This window comes from Anolis carolinensis, unplaced genomic scaffold, assembly GCF_035594765.1.
Source record: "Anolis carolinensis isolate JA03-04 unplaced genomic scaffold, rAnoCar3.1.pri scaffold_11, whole genome shotgun sequence".
Taxonomy (NCBI): Eukaryota; Metazoa; Chordata; class Lepidosauria; order Squamata; family Dactyloidae; genus Anolis; species Anolis carolinensis.
Genome location: NW_026943822.1, coordinates 23563213 through 23581193, shown reverse-complemented (window position 1 = coordinate 23581193; position 17981 = coordinate 23563213). Strand labels below are relative to the sequence as shown.

The following is a 17981-nucleotide window of genomic DNA, read 5'->3' as shown; positions in this document are numbered from 1 at the left end:
CTATAGGTCCTCCAGTCTTAGGGTAAAGGTAAAGATTTCTCCCTCAACATTAAGTCTAGTTGTGTCCAAATCTGAGGGTTGGTGCTCATTGAAATAGGCATCATGAAGGGAGGAAGAGGGGACCATTCCAGATCCAAAGTGGGAAGGCATGGGGTTAATTGGGATTGTCGCTTCCATTTGGAACAGTTGGAGGACGTGTTCCTAGTGTTTGGGAAAACGCAGTCAGCCTTAGCTTCTTTCCCCTTGTTTGGTCCAAACTTCTTCCCTGAACGTGTAGGACTTTCATCTTTCGCTCGGCAGGAAGCGAAGGAAAGCCTGAGCCAAAGGAGAAGGAAGTTTCTAATTATTCACAAGAGCTACTATATTGCAAGCAGCTTGGCCAAGCAAGGCAGAAGCGGAAGGGAAAATCGGGAACCCAACCCACACATAACAATTGGGGCTTGATGTTTAGGGTTTGTGCTTCCGATCCACACTACTTTTATTATTATTTTTTATTTACAGTATTTATATTTCGCCCTTCTCACCCCGAAGGGGACTCAGGGCGGATTACAATGAACACATATATGGGAAACATTCAATGCCAACAGACAAACAACATATATACCCTGTTTCCCCTAAAATAAGACATCTCCGGAAAATAAGACCTAGTAGAGGTTTTGCTGAATTGCTAAATATAAGACCTCCCCTTAAAGTAAGACCTAGCAAAGTTTTTGTTTGGAAGCATGCCCGCCAAACAGAACATCAGAACATGCATGATCAGTAAATGTACATACCATAGATTGTTGTACATGGAAAAAATGGTAGTAACAAGAAATTCTTGTTAGGATTCACATTTTGGCTGGTTATGCTGGTTTGTGATGACAACTACTGCACAATATATAATAAATGTTCATTTTTTGTGAATAAATGTGAATTCTTCATGGAAAAATAAGACATCCCCTGAAAATAAGACCTAGCACATATTTGGGAGCAAAAATTAATATAAGACACTGTCTTATTTTCGGGGAAACAGGGTAGACAGACACAGAGGCATTTAACATTTTTTTTCCAGCTTCATGATTCCGGCCACAGGGGGAGCTGTTGCTTCACTGTCCAGTAGTGGCTGTACTTCCTCATTCCTTTCCTCGTGTTTTGCTGGCAGTTTTATGATGTTGTAAATTAGTTAAATTAGCCTCCCGCATAAAGCGTACCTAAATTTCCCTACTTGACAGATGCAACTGTCTTTCGGGGCTACATAGGTCAACAACAAGCCGAGCTATTTAATGGTCGGGGGCTTAACCCAACCCAGGCTTCGAACTCAGTAGTGATTTATTGCAGCTGGTTACTAGCCAGCTGCGCCACAGCTGGATCATATGTTGGTGTGGACTCAGGTCAACGCAGATAATGTGGATTATCTGACTTGATATTCTGGATTATATGACAGTGTAGAAAAGCCCTATGATTATCCTAGGAGTTGTTGTTTGGTGAGGCACCATCGCTCTTTGACAAAGGCGGAAGACACAACAAACTAGAACTAGAACTCCCAGGATTTATAGGGAGTTGGGGAGACGCATCCCACCAAACAGAGAAGTCCTGGGCCATTGAGGTCTTTCAACATCTTCATCACCAGCTTGAATTCATTTACCCCAAACGCTCGATACTAAGTTATGGATTGCTCAAGGATGACGTTATGGAGCGTTTGCATCCCGAGCGAAGACCTTCCTTTTTATCAAAGCTCTTTTGAGGGACGCGGAGAATCCTCGACCCTGTTTCACATTCTCCTTGCTTTGCTGCGGTTTCTAAACACGCTGCTATTTGAACGGCGGATTTGCTTTGTTTTCCTTTGGATCACTGCTGGACTAGCTTTCCTATTTTAAGATTTGGGGCTAAACATGGTAATAGGTTCTGTCAGTTTTACCTTTAAAAAAAGAGAAGCTTTTCTATCTCCCCTTGTCTTGAACATCTGAAGAAAGTTAAGACTGATATTTTGTATTTCAAAAGATAATAGGGGTTAAATAAGACAAAGGAGAGCAGTGCCAACCCTGGGTGAATCTACACCATGGAATGAATGCAATTTGGTTGAATTGCCATGGCTCAATGCTATGGAATTGAGGGAACTATAATTTGCAAGGTCTTTGGCCTTCACTATCAGAGTGCTGGTGCCTTGCCAAACTACAAATCCCATAGCATTAAGCAATGGTAGTTGCTTAATGGGCTGTGTTGCTTAGTGGGCTGTGGCGCAGGTGGGAGAGCAAGCCAGTGCAATTAATTGCAATGAATCACTCTGACCAGGAGGTCATGAGTTCGAGGCCCGCTCGGAGCCTATGTTTGTCTTGTCTTTGTTCTATGTTAAAAGGCATTGAATGTTTGCCTAAATGTGTAATGTGATCTGCCCTGAGTCCCCTTCGGGGTGAGAAAGAAGGGCAGAATATAAATGCTGTAAATAATAAATAAATAAATAAATAAATAAATAAATAAATATTTATTTATTTATTTGCGACATTTATATCCCGCCCTTCTCACCCCGAAGGGGACTCAGGGTTAGGGTTAGTATATATACATACAACGTATTATATTACACGACTATATTGCAATATTATTAGTAATATTGCATGTAATATAAATATACAATTATAATCGTGAATTATAATAATCATTATTACATTGTATTACATCATAATATTATTATTATTATTAATATTACATGTATCTCTATATATAAAAGGGTAATGAAATTTCGGCCTAGGACAAAATAACAAAACTACACATCCCAGAAACACTAAACTTGGCAGCACAACCCCTCATCCATGCCTCTACGTTCATACAACAAAAAGAAAAGAAAAATAAAGTCCTAATTAGAGGGAGAGAAAGAATTGTTTTTATCCAATTGCTGCCAGTTAGAAGGCTAAGCTCCGCCCACTTGGTCTCCTAGCAACCCACTCGCCCAGGGGGCAGGCAGAGTTAGGCCTCACTTAAGCCTCTTCCACACTGCCTATAAAATACATATTATCTGATTTTAACTGGATTATATGGGATAGACTCAAGGCCCTTCCACACAGCTGTATAACCCATTTATAATGGACTTAATGTCAGGGGAAAACCTTTACCCTTTACCTTAACTACCACCAATTCCTCAATACAGTAGAGTCTCAGTTATCCAACAGTCGCTTATCCAACGTTCTGGATTATCCAACGCATTTTTGTAGTCAATGTTTTCAATATATCGTGATATTTTGGTGCTAAATTCATAAATACAGTAATTACTACATAGCATTACTGTGTATTGAACTACTTTTTCAGTCAAATTTGTTGTCTAACATGATGTTTTGGTGCTTCATTTGTAAAATCATAACCTAATTTGATGTGTAATAGGCTTTTCCTTAATGCCTTCTTATTATCCAACATATTCGCTTATCCAACATTCTGCTGGCCCGTTTATGTTGGATAAGTGAGACTCTACTGTACTTTATTTCCCATACCACCATACTTCACCACAGCAGCGCGTGGCCGGGCACAGCTAGTATACAATATATTATAATATTAGTATAGTATATATATATATAAAAGAGTGATGGCATCACGGCGACCCACAAAACAACAAAACTACAGGCCCCCCAACCTCGAAATTTGACAACACAACCCATCATCCATGCCTCTAGGTTGATACAACAAAAAGAAAAGAAAAATAAAGTCCTAATTAGAGAGAAAGAGGAATAATTGCTTTTATCCAATTGTTGCCAGTTAGAAGGCTAAGCTCCTCCAACTTGGTCTCCTAGCAACCCAATAAAAAATAATTAAAAACACTAAAAAATTAATACAATAAAATACTATAATAACAGAAAATAACTAAAAATAATACAAGAAAATAATAAAATATAATAAATAAAAATATAACTTACAATAAAATTAATAAAAAATTGCAAATAACGTCAAATAAAAATTACACAACAATTTTTACCCAATACCACCACCACTTTGCCACAGCAACGCGTGGCCGGGCACAGCTAGTATTATTATATATTATTATATCATTAAATTGATACAGGAGACACGGTGGAAAGATGTCTTCTTGGCCCCGCCTTCTAGTTAAAGTGGTGCCAAACGAATTCTAATTCTACTAATGAAGATTAGTAGCCCTGCACTTTCCGAGCTGGTTTTCTCAGAGAGAGAGTCATCATTTCTTGAAGGCCCGTCACTTTGTGCCACAGGGAAGCTCACAACCCTCTCTGAAGCATCAGTCAAACCATCAGCCCCTGGTGACGGATATACAGTACTTCCTTCTACAGTGTCGATGCACCCCTTCTCGTCTTCCATTGTGTAATTGTGGAGACAAACCCGCAGAGCTGGAGGCCAGCTGCTCCTGAGCAAACCGTGATGAGGAACAGACTTCGTGCTGCATTCCTTCTCCCATTCTGTGATCTCCTGGGCCAGCAATCAGTCTCCGCACTCACTGGAAGATGAGCGGTGGCAAGCAAGGCTTTGAAGTTTGTGGGGTTGGGGCTGATGGGAGGTGGAAACCCCAAGAAGGCTTAATAATACGGGAAGGTAGAATTACGCAGGGCTGATCTTCCTTTCCACCAACAACGACCTTCCAAACCCGTGCGTTCTGCACCCACCCTGGTTCCAAAATGTCCCAAAACCCTTCCAGTGAGCAAACCTTACCTTTTCTGTATGTCGATCACTATGCTGAAAAATGCTCTGTTGTAATGTTTGGCAAATCATCTGACTCTCTCCAGCACTTGTTTGAATTATTTGCCATTTTGTAGAGTGGGTAAAATAATAGAATTTGTCATTCCTTGGAGTTAGGTGAGGTACCAGCACTATTTGGCAAAGAAGGCGAAAGTCATTTTGCTGTGCCATTGCCAATAATAATAATAATAATAATAATAATAATAATAATAATGGATTTCGTAGCACAAAATCACAAGTCGAACACTTCCCAAGTGTCTAGGACTGTGTGATGTATTTTCAGATGATGCGTGCAGATCCCAGCAGGGATGATGATGATGATGATGATTATGATTATGATGATGATGAGGGATTATTATTATTATTATTATTATTATGACATAGCAAACAAGATTTCATATCACAAAATCACAAGTCGAACACTTCCCAAGTGTCTAGGACTGTGTGATGTATTTTCGGATGATGCGCGCAGATCCTATTATTATTATTATTATTATTATTATTATTATTATTATTAATTATTATTAATTATTATTTTATTATGACACAGCAAACAAGATAAATATGCTGGATTTCATATCACAAAATCACAAGTCGAACATTTCCCAAGTGTCTAGGACTGTGTGAAGTATTTTTGGATGATGTGTGCAGATCCCAGTAGGGATGATGATGATGATGATGAGGGATTATTATTATTATTATTATTATTAATATTATTATTTTATTATGACATAGCAAACAAGATTTCATATCACAAAATCACAAGTCGAACACTTCCCAAGTGTCTAGGACTGTGTGATGTATTTTCGGATGATGCACGCAGATCCCATTATTATTATTATTATTATTATTATTATTATTATTATTATTATTATTAATTATTATTTTATTATGACACAGCAAACAAGATAAATATGCTGGATTTCATATCACAAAATCACAAGTCGAACATTTCCCAAGTGTCTAGGACTGTGTGAAATATTTTTGGATGATGTGTGCAGATCCCAGTAGGGATGATGATGATGATGAGGGATTATTATTATTATTATTAATATTATTATTTTATTATGACACAGCAAACAAGATTTCATATCACAAAATCCCAAGTTGAACACTTCCCAAGTGTCTAGGACTGTGTGATGTATTTTCGGATGATGCGTGCAGATCCCAGTTATAATAATAATAATAATAATAATAATAATAATAATTATTATTATTATTATTATTATTATTATTATTATTATTAGACTTACCATTGTGACATTGTATCCATGGATCGTGTATCCACATTCATCCGCCCACGGCTTGCAAATATTCCAAAAGAAATTGCAATAGGAAGCCATAATTTTACCATTTTATATAAGAAACACCATTTTATTATGCCATTGTATATCAGGGGACTTGAGCATCCAATGTTTTTTTAAAGTAGAGCTAAGTTGGTGCCCGTTGAATCACCAGAAAACAAAGGCATAACTATCTCTCAGCCATCCATGCGAATAATTTTGGATGTTGGAATTCTAGATGAAAGATAGCAAACTGGTACGAATTTCAGTACCCATTTCCTTCAATCATGTATTGCAACATCAAAAATGCCAAAGGAAATTGTGGGAAGATAGTACACAACGGAGCAAATCCTGGTCCAAGACAAAGCCTGTATTTTGGAGAGCTTTGCATGAGAAGGAATTGCAGCCCGTTCAATCTGTCTTAAACATCCTGTCCTTTCTTTCAGTGAAGGGTAGCCAGAAATGTGAGCTGAACTGCCGAGCCATGGGCTACCGATTCTACGTGCGTCAAGCAGAAAAGGTCATTGACGGGACTCCCTGTGACCAAAACGGGACCTCCATCTGTGTGTCCGGACAGTGCAAGGTAAACACAATGCTTGCCTAGATATTCTACATTGTCCATCCAGTGTCATTTTTGCTAATTTACTTATTCAAAGTGGTGTTTTTTGTTGGTTTTGTTTTTCCAGGGGTTGCTTTCCTAGGCCGGTGGTTTTCCTATTATAGACAGACATTGTTTTATTCCCTTCCGGCGTAATAACTCGTTTTGGTTGACTTGCTTGTCCACATCTGGACAATATCACACATGTTCGCGGGTCTTTATTTTTAGTCCTTCAAAGCATAGTTGGGCACTTTGTAGATGATAGAGATGTTTGGAGTTTGGGTTATTTATTGCTAGATGCAAAGTTCAAGGTCAGAAAACCATCGCTGTTTTGATCCAAGCCGACTATGCGAACCCTCAGCTGGGAGTTTTGCAAACTAGGAGCAGCTCGTTCTGTTGAAGGAGACTAGAATTTGGAAGAGTTACATTTTTGGTCTGTTGTTGGTCTGTTGTTGGCTGGGGAATTCTGGGATCCATTTATAAAAATAATTCCAAGCTTTGGAAAAGCAGTAAACTCATTGCTTTAGGGGTACAGTAGAGTCTCACTTATCCAAGCTAAACGGGCCGGCAGAACCTTGGATAAGCGAATATTTTGGATAATAAGGATTAAGGAAAAGCCTATTAAACATCAAATTAGGTTATGATTTTACAAATGAAGCACCAAAACATCATGTTAGACAACAAATTTGACAGAAAAAGTAGTTCAATAGGCAGTAATGTTATGTTGTAATTACTGTATTTATGAATTTAGTACCAAAATATTGCGATATATGGAAAACATTGACTACAAAAATGCATTGGATACTCCAGAACCTTGGATAAGTGAGTCTTGGATAAATAGCCCAGTGCTATTCAGTGATCAACTAACAAAAGTAGTCAACTAATCCAATGCTACACAACGTGGTCAACTAACCCAATGCTACACGAAGTGGTCAGCTAGCCCCATACTACTCAAAGTGGTTGACTAACCCAATGCCACTCAAAGTTGCAAATTAAGCCAATACTAGTGATCGACTAGCCCAAGGCTACACAAAGTGGTCAACTTGTTCTTTGACCTGGAGTCATCTGTCTGTAAAATCTTGATGCCATTGGAGTCTAGCAACTGCTTCCAAGAAGCAACCGTTGACTCATAAATCCACAGGCTTGCTTTTCACCTTCAGCTGTGGTTTTTGACGTGTTCTTACAGAATCAGGGTTACCTGAGGACAGGGTGTTGGTTTGTAAAACGGATTGCTGATGTGTCCTGTGTTGAGAGCGTGGTGTTCGCAGAAAGCCCAGTTGTGAAGCCCAACCCTGGGAGCTGGAAACATGTAGACTCCAAAATAAAGACCAACGTAAGGATGGGTAACCTCAAAAATATGGGTCTGAATGCCATTGATTCAATAGACATGGAATAATGATTTGAATGTCGGACTTCAGTTCTGGAGATAAGGGTTCAAATCTCCCTTGGTTCATGAAAACCCACTTGGTAATTCTGAAAGCCCCATGATAGGTTCACCATAAATTGGAAATGTCTTGAAGGGACACAACAACAGAAAACATTAATTCTTCAGTATAGATATACCCTTATTGAGTTGACAAATTTCTGAAGAGTGAAAAAAGTGCTTAAACTCACAAGACAGTGAGTTAAATGGGCCTTTGCTGACATCTGCTGGATGGAGTATGTGGAACTACTAGACTCAGAAAAGCAGTGCTTTTTAAAAAGCTATCTCATGCTGTGGACCAATGAAATTTCTCCTCCAATATGTCCTGAGTTGGCACTATAACTGTACCTGTTAGCTGGAAACGTGCCATGTAGTGATACAATGCAATAGATCTTCACTACTTTAAGGAATCTCACCATAAAAGCAGCTTTGGCATCTTGGGGTGCATCTACACTGTAGAATGAATTCAGTTTTGCCCCACTTGAACTGCTGTGGCTCAGTGTTAGGAGATCAAGGGAGTTGTAGTTTGATAGAGAAAGTGGTAGATCTTGTACAACTACAACTTTTATGATTCTGTAGCAAGCGAGGTTAAACTACATTCATTCTTCAGTGTAGATGCACCCTAAGTCCCACTCATTTCATTGGGTTTACTCTAGGCAGAACTAATATGGCATTTAGACTGTTGTTGTATCTTCCATCAGAGAAACATAATGTAGAAGTTTCGTTAGATGTTGATAACTTCAGTAGGGTTGTGTATTCGGCGTAAACCTTGACCCGTTTCGTGTCCCGGCTTTCGGTGGGTTCCAAAATCGGGAGGACAGATATCTGTTTTCGGTTTGAGGCCCCAAAAGGTCCATTTTCTATGAGACCATTATGGGGAGAGCTTCCCACGCATGCTCTCCTTCCTGGCTTACTTGCTGATCCTACTCTATAGTAAGAGGCGCTTGGCTGCAGGCCCTGGCAGGCACTCACGCTTTCTGGGCCTGCACACCATGCCACATGTGCACTCTCCTTGGAAAAAGAGTGTGTGTGTGGCAGGCAGGCTGGAAAGCACATGCGCATGCAGCCAAGCACCTCTTACTCCAGAGTAAGTGGCGCTCGGCTGCTGGTACTGGCAGGCATGCACACTTTCTGGGCCTCCACACTATGCCACATGTGCACTCTCCTTGGAAAAAGAGTGTGTGTGTGGGAGGCAGGCCCGGAAAGCACATGTGCATGAAGCCGAGCACCTCTTACTCAAGAATAAGAAGTGCTCAGCTGCAAGTACTGGCAGGCGTGAACACTTTCTGGGCCTGTACCCCACACATACAGTCTCTTTCCAAGGCAAGGAAGCAACTTCTGGGAGGTGCTCGGCTGCAGGCAAAAGCAAGCTTTCGTGTCATGCTGATTTTCATGCAGGGAGTTGGGCTTCCTGTTTCGTGCCCCTGAAGAAATGAAAGAAACGGGAGAAACGAATTTCGTGCACAACTCTAATCTCCAGTTTTACAAAACTCCTGTTCTTCATTTCATTTTTTGGCCACAAGGTGGAGAAACATCCTTAAGAATGAAATTTAACCGATCTGTGTTAACTCCAAAATAGGGATGAAGAAAAAAACTTGCATTCATGACGACTGCAGTCAGACACCACTTGATCCAAAGTTACCAACTTCTCCTGCACAAACACACACCTTTGAAGCTTTGCAGCAGAGTGAAACATACACACCTATCGTAAGGTCCCTCAGAGGGAGATATTTCTTCCTTTATATGAATGACCTCTTGCGTTGAGTCATAACTGCCCGCATTGCCTCAGTTTGCAGTCCCGAAACCCGGTGATTCCAGCAATCCATTTCCTCCCACTCCGGCCGTCATATATTTATGTACGTTGGCCAGTTTCCTAATTTAGGTTTAGGTTGAAATACGCAGACCCCCTCGCTCAACACCGAGTCCTGGGGCGCCTTTAAACAAGCGGCCTCTGTAACTTCTACTCCATCCAAAGTCTGTTCGGAGTTGATATATGTTTTCCTCGACATTTGGTATGTCTTTTAAAAAAAAGATTGTATAATCAAAATGTCTACGTTCTCACTGAGGGCCTTTTTCCTTCACAAAAACAAAGGTAGCCGGGAACAAAAACGCACAATTACGTGCTGCATTGAAAACGACATGATGTCATTTCCCCCCAGCAAACCCATGATATCTCTCTTTTCATTTACATCGTACACTATTTGCACTCCTCTTTTAGGAGCCAACCCAGGTTTTTACCAAAGTATGTTTATTGTTTATTGTTTATTGGTATATGTGATTTTATCTGGTTTTGATTTGTTTTCTACTGTTGAGTTTTATATTGTTTGTTGCTTGGCCTTGGCCCCATGTAAGCTGCCCCGAGTCCCCTTGGGGAGATGGGGCGGGATATAAAAATAAAGTAAAATAATAATAATAATAATAATAATAATAATAATAATAATAATAAATATTGGATGTGATTTAGAACAACTATGGCTGGATGTAAGTGCCATATAACGCAGTTTGAAACTGCAATATATAGTCAGTGTAGACCCATATAATGCAGCTTGAACTGCATTATATGGGTCTACACTGGGCATGGGCAAACCTTGGCCCTCCAGGTGTTTTGGACTTCAACTCCCACAATTCCTAACAGTCTGAGGCCATTTCCTTTTCTCAAGTGCTTAAGCTCCATGACTGCATGGAGCACTGTTACCTTCCTGCCAGAGCGGTACCTATTTATCTACTCGCATTTGCATGTTTTTGAACTGCTAGGTTGGCAGAAGCTGAGGCTAACAGCGGGAGCTCACCCCACTCCCCGGATTCAAACCACTGACCTTTAGGTCAGCAAATTCAGCAGCTAAGCAGTTTAACCCGCTCCGCCACAGGAAGCTCCTACACTGTAGAGCTAATGCAGTTTAATACCACTTTAACTGCCATTTAGTGGACACAATATTTACAACAAATATCTGGGCAAAACAGTTCTTTTGGGTTGGAGTTCTCCAACCCCCTTGTCCATAATGGTGGGGGGATTCTGGGTGCCATTATTAAAAACCGAACGTTTCCAGGCTCTGAGCCAAGAAGGTAAGAGAAAGACAGACGAGGATTCAACGTGGAATGAATAAATCAGGATTTGCTGCTGTGCTAGGAATTTCATTGTAGACATGTTGACATTTGGTTTTGTTATGGGAATCCCTTGTGGGATTCGTGACCCGAGGATGTAATCCCTTCCAGCCATTTATCAGTATTTCTAACCTTTTGCAGAAGATATATGAGTTTGATTTGTAAAAAGGGTTTCTTTTTTTATTATCACCCTGGTGGAAAATTCTCACCTTACCGGGTTTTTTTTAACAAGGGAGGAGGGTCAAACTGTTTCAAACATATGTTTCCAAGTAAAAAGCGAGCCTTAAAATACATATCTTCCACTGTTTGCTTGGATCTCGGCAGGGGATTCACGTTAAGCTTGTTATTATGAGTTTTGTAGGTGGAATTTGGTTTAACAAGCTGCTCTCGTTTTAGGAGGGAATCCAGAGCCAGGCATTCGATCAAAGGTCCCAATGATATTTTGGATACTTTTTCATTAGGTGGCCCCTTACTCCTCTCCCACCTCTCCAGTTTCTACCTTGACTCTCTGAAAGACATCTCCGACGATTCCACACACTTCCACAATTGTGGGTTTAACTTTTCTATGGTTTCTTTAGGAATCCTTAAGTGTTGGGAATCTATTGAGCGGCTAGACTCAAAAATAAAACTCTTTTGGGAGTGATTCCTTAAAAATACAGCAGAGTGGCAGAACCACGTTTCATAAGCAGCAGAAACTTACGTGTGGTGATTTTGGAGAGGCCTTTGTTTCTCAGGATAGCAAAAGATTGCAAAGTCTCCTTGAAAGTTCAAAAATCATTTATTGAGGTAAAAGGAAATCCACGGTAGATAGAAAAGGTTCTTGGAGCTAACTAGCTCTCTAGGCTAGCTACTAAGGAAGGTGAGTAGGTAAAAAATAACAAAATATCTAAATAGCTACATTTTGCCAGGAGAGTGGGCAAAATGTGACCTTCTCAGGTCGAAGACAAAGGAGGAAGAGAGCATGGCTGACCAAATGGTCCAAGCCTTTGGGGGCAATTAACATTCCAATAGATAGAGAAAGTTGCCTCATCCCTAAAGGATCACATTGCTACAACAACAAGGCGAGGAAGTAGATGTAAACAGGCCTATCTAGGCATGCTTGGGAATACAGAGAGGGTTCCCTCAGTCTAATCCTATTTTCTACATAACTAGTCGAGACTTGTGCAGTCCGGGATGACAACCAACATTAAGTCCTCCAGCATGGCTCTGTGGTCAACCTCCATCATCATGTTGCACTGGAGAACCTAGAGATTCCTCAAGAGAATACTTCTCTAGGCCTTTGTAGATCCTTCAACTTCCACCATAGTGTCTCAAAGGAGAACCTTGAATATCCTAGAGACAACACTATGGTCAACTTCCACCATAGAGGATCTCAAGATGAGGAAAATAGTGTTTTCTAATTTGCATTTTCTCCCAATTTCATGGGAATCATGTGCTCCTAATCCCATCAAATGTGGAGGGCCGAGTCTGAATTTTTCTGTGTCTCTTGTTTGAAGCAAAACGGAGGATTTTGTGGTGCATATTGATTGCCTCTGAATTATTCATCCATTTCTTGGTCTTAATTCAGCTCTGCTTTGTACGTTTGACCCGCAGCTTGGAGTTAATTAAGAGTACCACCTGGTTGGCATGCAGAGAGAAGGGAAAGCTTGATGTAGCGACGAAGGATCTTGCATGAAAGAGAACCACGCCGTTCTTTCCTCCCTAGTAATTAATTATGAATTTGTTTTGCTGTTTGGTCCAATTTAGCGGTTTTTATCACTCACTGGTTCGGCTTTTGAGATTTTGATGTCTGAGACCAAGGGACAGAGTAGGATTGGCACCGTTGTGGTTGTGTGCCTTCAAGTTGTTTCTAACCTAATATTATTATTGTTATCATCATCATCACTACTATCATCATCATTGTCACCGTCATTTTAATCATGTTAGATAGAAATGGCAAAGCATTTCTAACCATAGAATAAAATACTATTTGATGAACATGTGGTATATTGATAGCACCTGGGTATGACTGTGAATGTCATGATGCAATTCATAAAGGGACGTGGTAATGGCAGAGTCATTGTGAGGGTTATTGCAGAAGGGTTGCATCAGCCAGACCTATCAGCAGGTGGCTATATAAGGAGGATAAAAGTATCCATCTTTCTCTCTCCTGTGTGACTCAGTGTGAGTATCTGTGACTATCTGATGACTCTGATTGTTTGCAAGTACAAGGAAAGTTGATCTGTGAATCCTGATTGTATATTTGTATATATTTGTCAGGATGCAAAAGCTCAACATTCACCTAGCTGACCTGTTCACATCCTGCCAGAGCAATGGGGGAGGGAGATAGCCTGAATGATAAGAACCATTTGGCTAGGAGAATTGATTTATGGCCTGCTCTGGTTTTCAAGCATGAGAAGGAACTATTTGACAGAGAGGTGTGAATGTGGAAAGTGAGGCCGTGGGGAAAGGAGTAGATTGATATACTGGAGGGTTGGCGGGAAAGAGTCAGTGCTAGCTTTGTGTTCATATTGGCAAGACGGATTTCAATAAAGCATTTCCATGGAACTATCTGTGTGAGCCCAGCATTGTATCCAAGGACTGACAATATTGCAACAATGAAGACTAAAGCCTCAATATATTTTGGATAAAAACCTGAATCTACTAAACAGTGTGTAGATGAGGTCAGATGCTGGCAGTTGGACTCTGCGAAAAGATGGGCTGAAGTGTATTTTTGTTGAGAAAGGATTCTGCTGTATTTTGCTTGCTTTTGGGACACTTGTTATCCAGCTTGCAGCGCTTTAGGGAAGTTGTGATTTGGAAACTATAAATCACTTCACGTACCAGCATCCCAGGACAAATCCTCCTCCTTCTCCTCATCGTCATCGTCGTCATTATTTGTTTCCAGACCTTAACATGGTGGAGTTGTAGTTTTACAAGATTTTAAGCCTTCTCTGTCAAATATTGCTCATGCCTAATGAAATTATAAATTCCAAGACTATATAACATTGAGCGATAGAAGTTAAACTTGTATCAAACTGCATTCATTCTACAGCCTAGATTTAGTTTCCAATCTTCCATCTTTGCAAAGAAAATCACAAAAAAAAAGAAGAGAAGGTAAACCTGGAAACGTCTGTCTGTGTTTGAGTGTGTAAATAGAAAACCATACAACAGTTTTAGAGGCCTGTTTCTGTAAAGGGATAAGGGATGTCTTTCATTGTAACATTTCCATGCAATCGGCGTGAGTTAAAACATTATACGTAAGAGGCCCCAAGGGCCCAATTGACCCTACATTGAAATTTTCAAGACCTTTGGATGCCATATTCTGGGAAGAATTTTCTTCCAAGCATAGTGCACCAATGAGATAGACTTTTCCTGCTATTTAGCATGTTTTATTATTCATCAAACGCTCCACCGAGTTCAAAACATGTGTAGGTAGTTAACGGTTTTGAACTCTCCACTTATTGCAAGGAAAGAACGCAAAATTGCGAAGCGTTTGTAGTGGTTCCAATGGAACAGGTTGTGAGAAGGAAGCAAAAATCCCATATCAGTTAGGATTAATTTTACAGACGATTGGGATCGGGATAATAAAAAATAACACTGGAAAAAAATCTCACGATTAGTCGGACTCAGACATGAGTAGACAATGAGTAATTGAGATATGAGAGCCCCCCCCCCAAAACCTGTATTATATGAGCATAATTTCCATGATGTATCTCTTTTACTGCATCCCTTTCATGCCATCTTGTTGCCGTTCCATTTTTTGTTCCATTGGAAAAAGTAAATATATTTCATAATAGTGTCAGGCCCCGGTGTGAGCTTGAATTTTGAATCCTAGACCAGGTCTTTGGACAGCTTTGGGTTCAAATCTTCATTCAATTTAAGAGAAAACTAATGGCTCATCCCTTTGGAATAAATCTGGCCAAGAAATGGACTAGGATTCAAGAAGACCAAGGAAACAATCGGCGTCATCAGATAGTCACAGATACTAACACTGAGTCACAGAGGAGAGAAAAAGATGGATAGTTCTCTCATCCATAAAAACTCATGACTTTGACTTTGGACAGTGTTGCACTCTTTCAAAGGGCTGGACCAGATGTTCCTTGTGGTCTTCTCCTGCTCAAAACTCCTATTATCTTGCGATTCCCCATTTCCTCTGATGTAGATCACCTGCTGCATCATTGACTGCATCTTATTGCCCTGATGTCAGGTTTTGGCACCAAAGACTCGGGGAAGCTTAGCATTTCAACCAGTTCCAACCTTGAACAAAAATCTTCAAACGTTCTCCGTAAATACCATGAAAAGGACACACAGAGCTCTCCTCTACGTCGGCCAAGGCCTGAATTTAGAACGGGAATTGAGTCCAAAAAAGTAATCATTACAGTCGGTCTATTCCATACAGTGTTACCACAGCCAATTGGCAACAGTTCTTCGTCCTTTCAGGTAGACATCTCCTCCGGTCTTGTGCTTGGGATGATTATGGAATCTTTCTCAATTTGATTCCACCTGAGATCGCTTTCAGTTTATTATATCTGGCACAGTTTCTGGAACTTGCTTGGGATGGATGAAATCCATCTGTCTGTTGTCCGTGTTATATACATATATGTGCTAGTCTTTACATCCATTCTGTCTGTTTCATCTCCCTAACGTGCCTGTTTTGGATAGACAGAAATGGTTGATGGCTATCCTGTCTTTTTTGGACAAGTGCAAAAATCTGTGACTTGCTCCATTTGGACTGGAATCCAAGAGTCCATTTAAAACAGTCGTAAAGTTCAGATTCTCCAAACAGATCAGGGAAGGAATTCAGATATGATGTCTACTGAGATCAAGAGCCAATTGCAGATATGCAGATATTCTTAACTACGATTCTCAGATCTCTGGGCCTGGATTATTTTCTTCAGAGTGAGAACAATGCAACAATGCCTTAAACAAGTGGATGCATGTGTAGATATATTCCTCGTTTACTTGATTTTTAAACGTTTAAGTGGCTTGTTGTTTGATGCTTCAAGTATCACACTTAATACCAGAGGTCTCAGGTTTGGTCTTCAGATTTCAGTCTGAGCTGACCACCCTATTTTATAATAATATTTTATAACTAGCTTTGCCCAGCCACGCGTTGCTGTGGCTTATGGGAATCCTTTGTTGGCCAGGTGGAATAGCAGTGAATAGCCTTGCAGTCTCAAAGCCTGGCCATTTTCTGGAGTAGCTGGAGCTGTTGTATGAACGTAGAGGCATGGATGAGGGGTTGTGCTGCCAAGTTTAGTGTTTCTGGGATGTGTAGTTTTGTTGTTTTGTCCTAGGCCAAAATTTCATTACTCTTTTATATATATAGATAATAATAATAAATAAAACTTTATTTATATACCACCCTATCTCTTCAAGGGACTCTGGGTGTTTTCCAAAACCACAGCAAACATACAACCAGTTATTTGAACTGTTTTACAAACTTTCTGCAAAATTGTTAATTTTTTGCCAGGCTGCCAATTTTCCACAAAGGCATGCAGTGTTTCTGATGGTGGACTCGAATCTTCTCAGTCTTTCTGTGGTGCTAATGGGACCATCATTGGAAAGATACCTTTGGGTGTCCAGTTTCTGGAATTATCCAGCCAACGTAAACATCTCATTTGGGGGATTCTGGGTGTTATAACAACAAAGTAACTTTCCTAGCTTGGTGGCCTCCCAAAACTAATGTCTCCAAGCTCAGTCTCTGCTCTTTGCATTTGAGTACAAGATCATACCCAACATTTTTTTGTATTGCTTAAGGTAAGCAAATTGGTAATTGTTGAACGAAGTCTACAAATCGAATGCCTCTTACACATTACACATTGCGTGATTGTTATCTCGGTGTGTTCCCCACATTTGCGGTTGCTATGTTGCTTTTCTCGTATAGCACTGTTGCTACGATGGTTGCGTTTTTGGCAGCAAAGGAGGCAAATCTTGCTGACTCCTCGAAGTCACCAAAACACCTGGAGTGTCTTGCCACTAATTTTCCATGTTGAAATGTTTTAGCGGAGCCAATGCAATTGTGCAAAGAGTAGCATTCGGGGTGAATCTGCAGTCACGGAAAGCCCTTCAAGATCTGCCACGCCGAGAGCCCGTCTTTGTCTGACAAATGACTTACACATTTTAACTTAAATAAATGAAATGCGGCACCTTAAGAATTTCGTCATGGACTTGAATCGTTTCAAGTGCAACCGGGGATGGAAAGTCTCCTGATCAGATCCTTGGGTATATTTATCTTAACGTTTGCAAAATAATCTTAGAAATATCCTGTCGCTCAAAAGGTATGGGGTTTTAATGCTTTGGGAACATTTGTCTCATAAAATATCTGATCTAGACAGTGGTTCCTTTTGCTACTTACATTACTCTTCCCTTAATCTGACTCAAAATCTAATTTCCTTGCGTAGGTCTATCCCTCCTTTATGGTGGGCTGCATTGTAGACCCTGAGACGGAGGTAGAAGTGAATCCAAAGAGTGCAATTTTCCACAAAGCTGTAGCTATCTGGATTCTGATGGACACATTCCTCAAATCCTGCCGTGACTGACTTCGAATTCTAAAATTAGGAGCTCCACCCCTCCTAATTTTACCACAAAAACTGGGAAAACATTGACTCCAGTATAAGCCGAGGGTGGTAAATTTCAGAAAATAAAAACAGATACCAATAAAATTACATTAATTGAGGCATCGGTAGGTTAAATGTTTTTGAATATTTACATAAAGTTCTAATTTAAGATAAGACTCTCAGACTCTGATCAAATCATTATTCTCATCTTCTTCAATGTAAATGTGCTTATGGATCCTTTTAATCATAATAGAGTAAAATAATACATGTAATAATAGTAATAAATACAGGAAAATAATACATGTAATAATAATAATAATAATAATAATAATAATAATAATAATAATAATAAAAAATACAGGGAA

At 40.0% G+C, this 17981-nt stretch overlaps 1 protein-coding gene across 4 annotated transcripts in view; it reads left to right on the top strand.

The window, feature by feature from the left end:
* Positions 1 to 17981, top strand: part of thsd4 (thrombospondin type 1 domain containing 4) — a 217034-nt gene that overhangs the window by 85573 nt on the left and 113480 nt on the right. For all 4 annotated transcript variants that reach the window (XM_062963309.1, XM_062963311.1, XM_062963310.1 and 1 more), the window contains one exon: positions 6398 to 6534. In XM_062963309.1, the coding sequence (XP_062819379.1) occupies positions 6398 to 6534 (137 nt within the window). The remainder of the gene's footprint in view (positions 1 to 6397; positions 6535 to 17981) is intronic.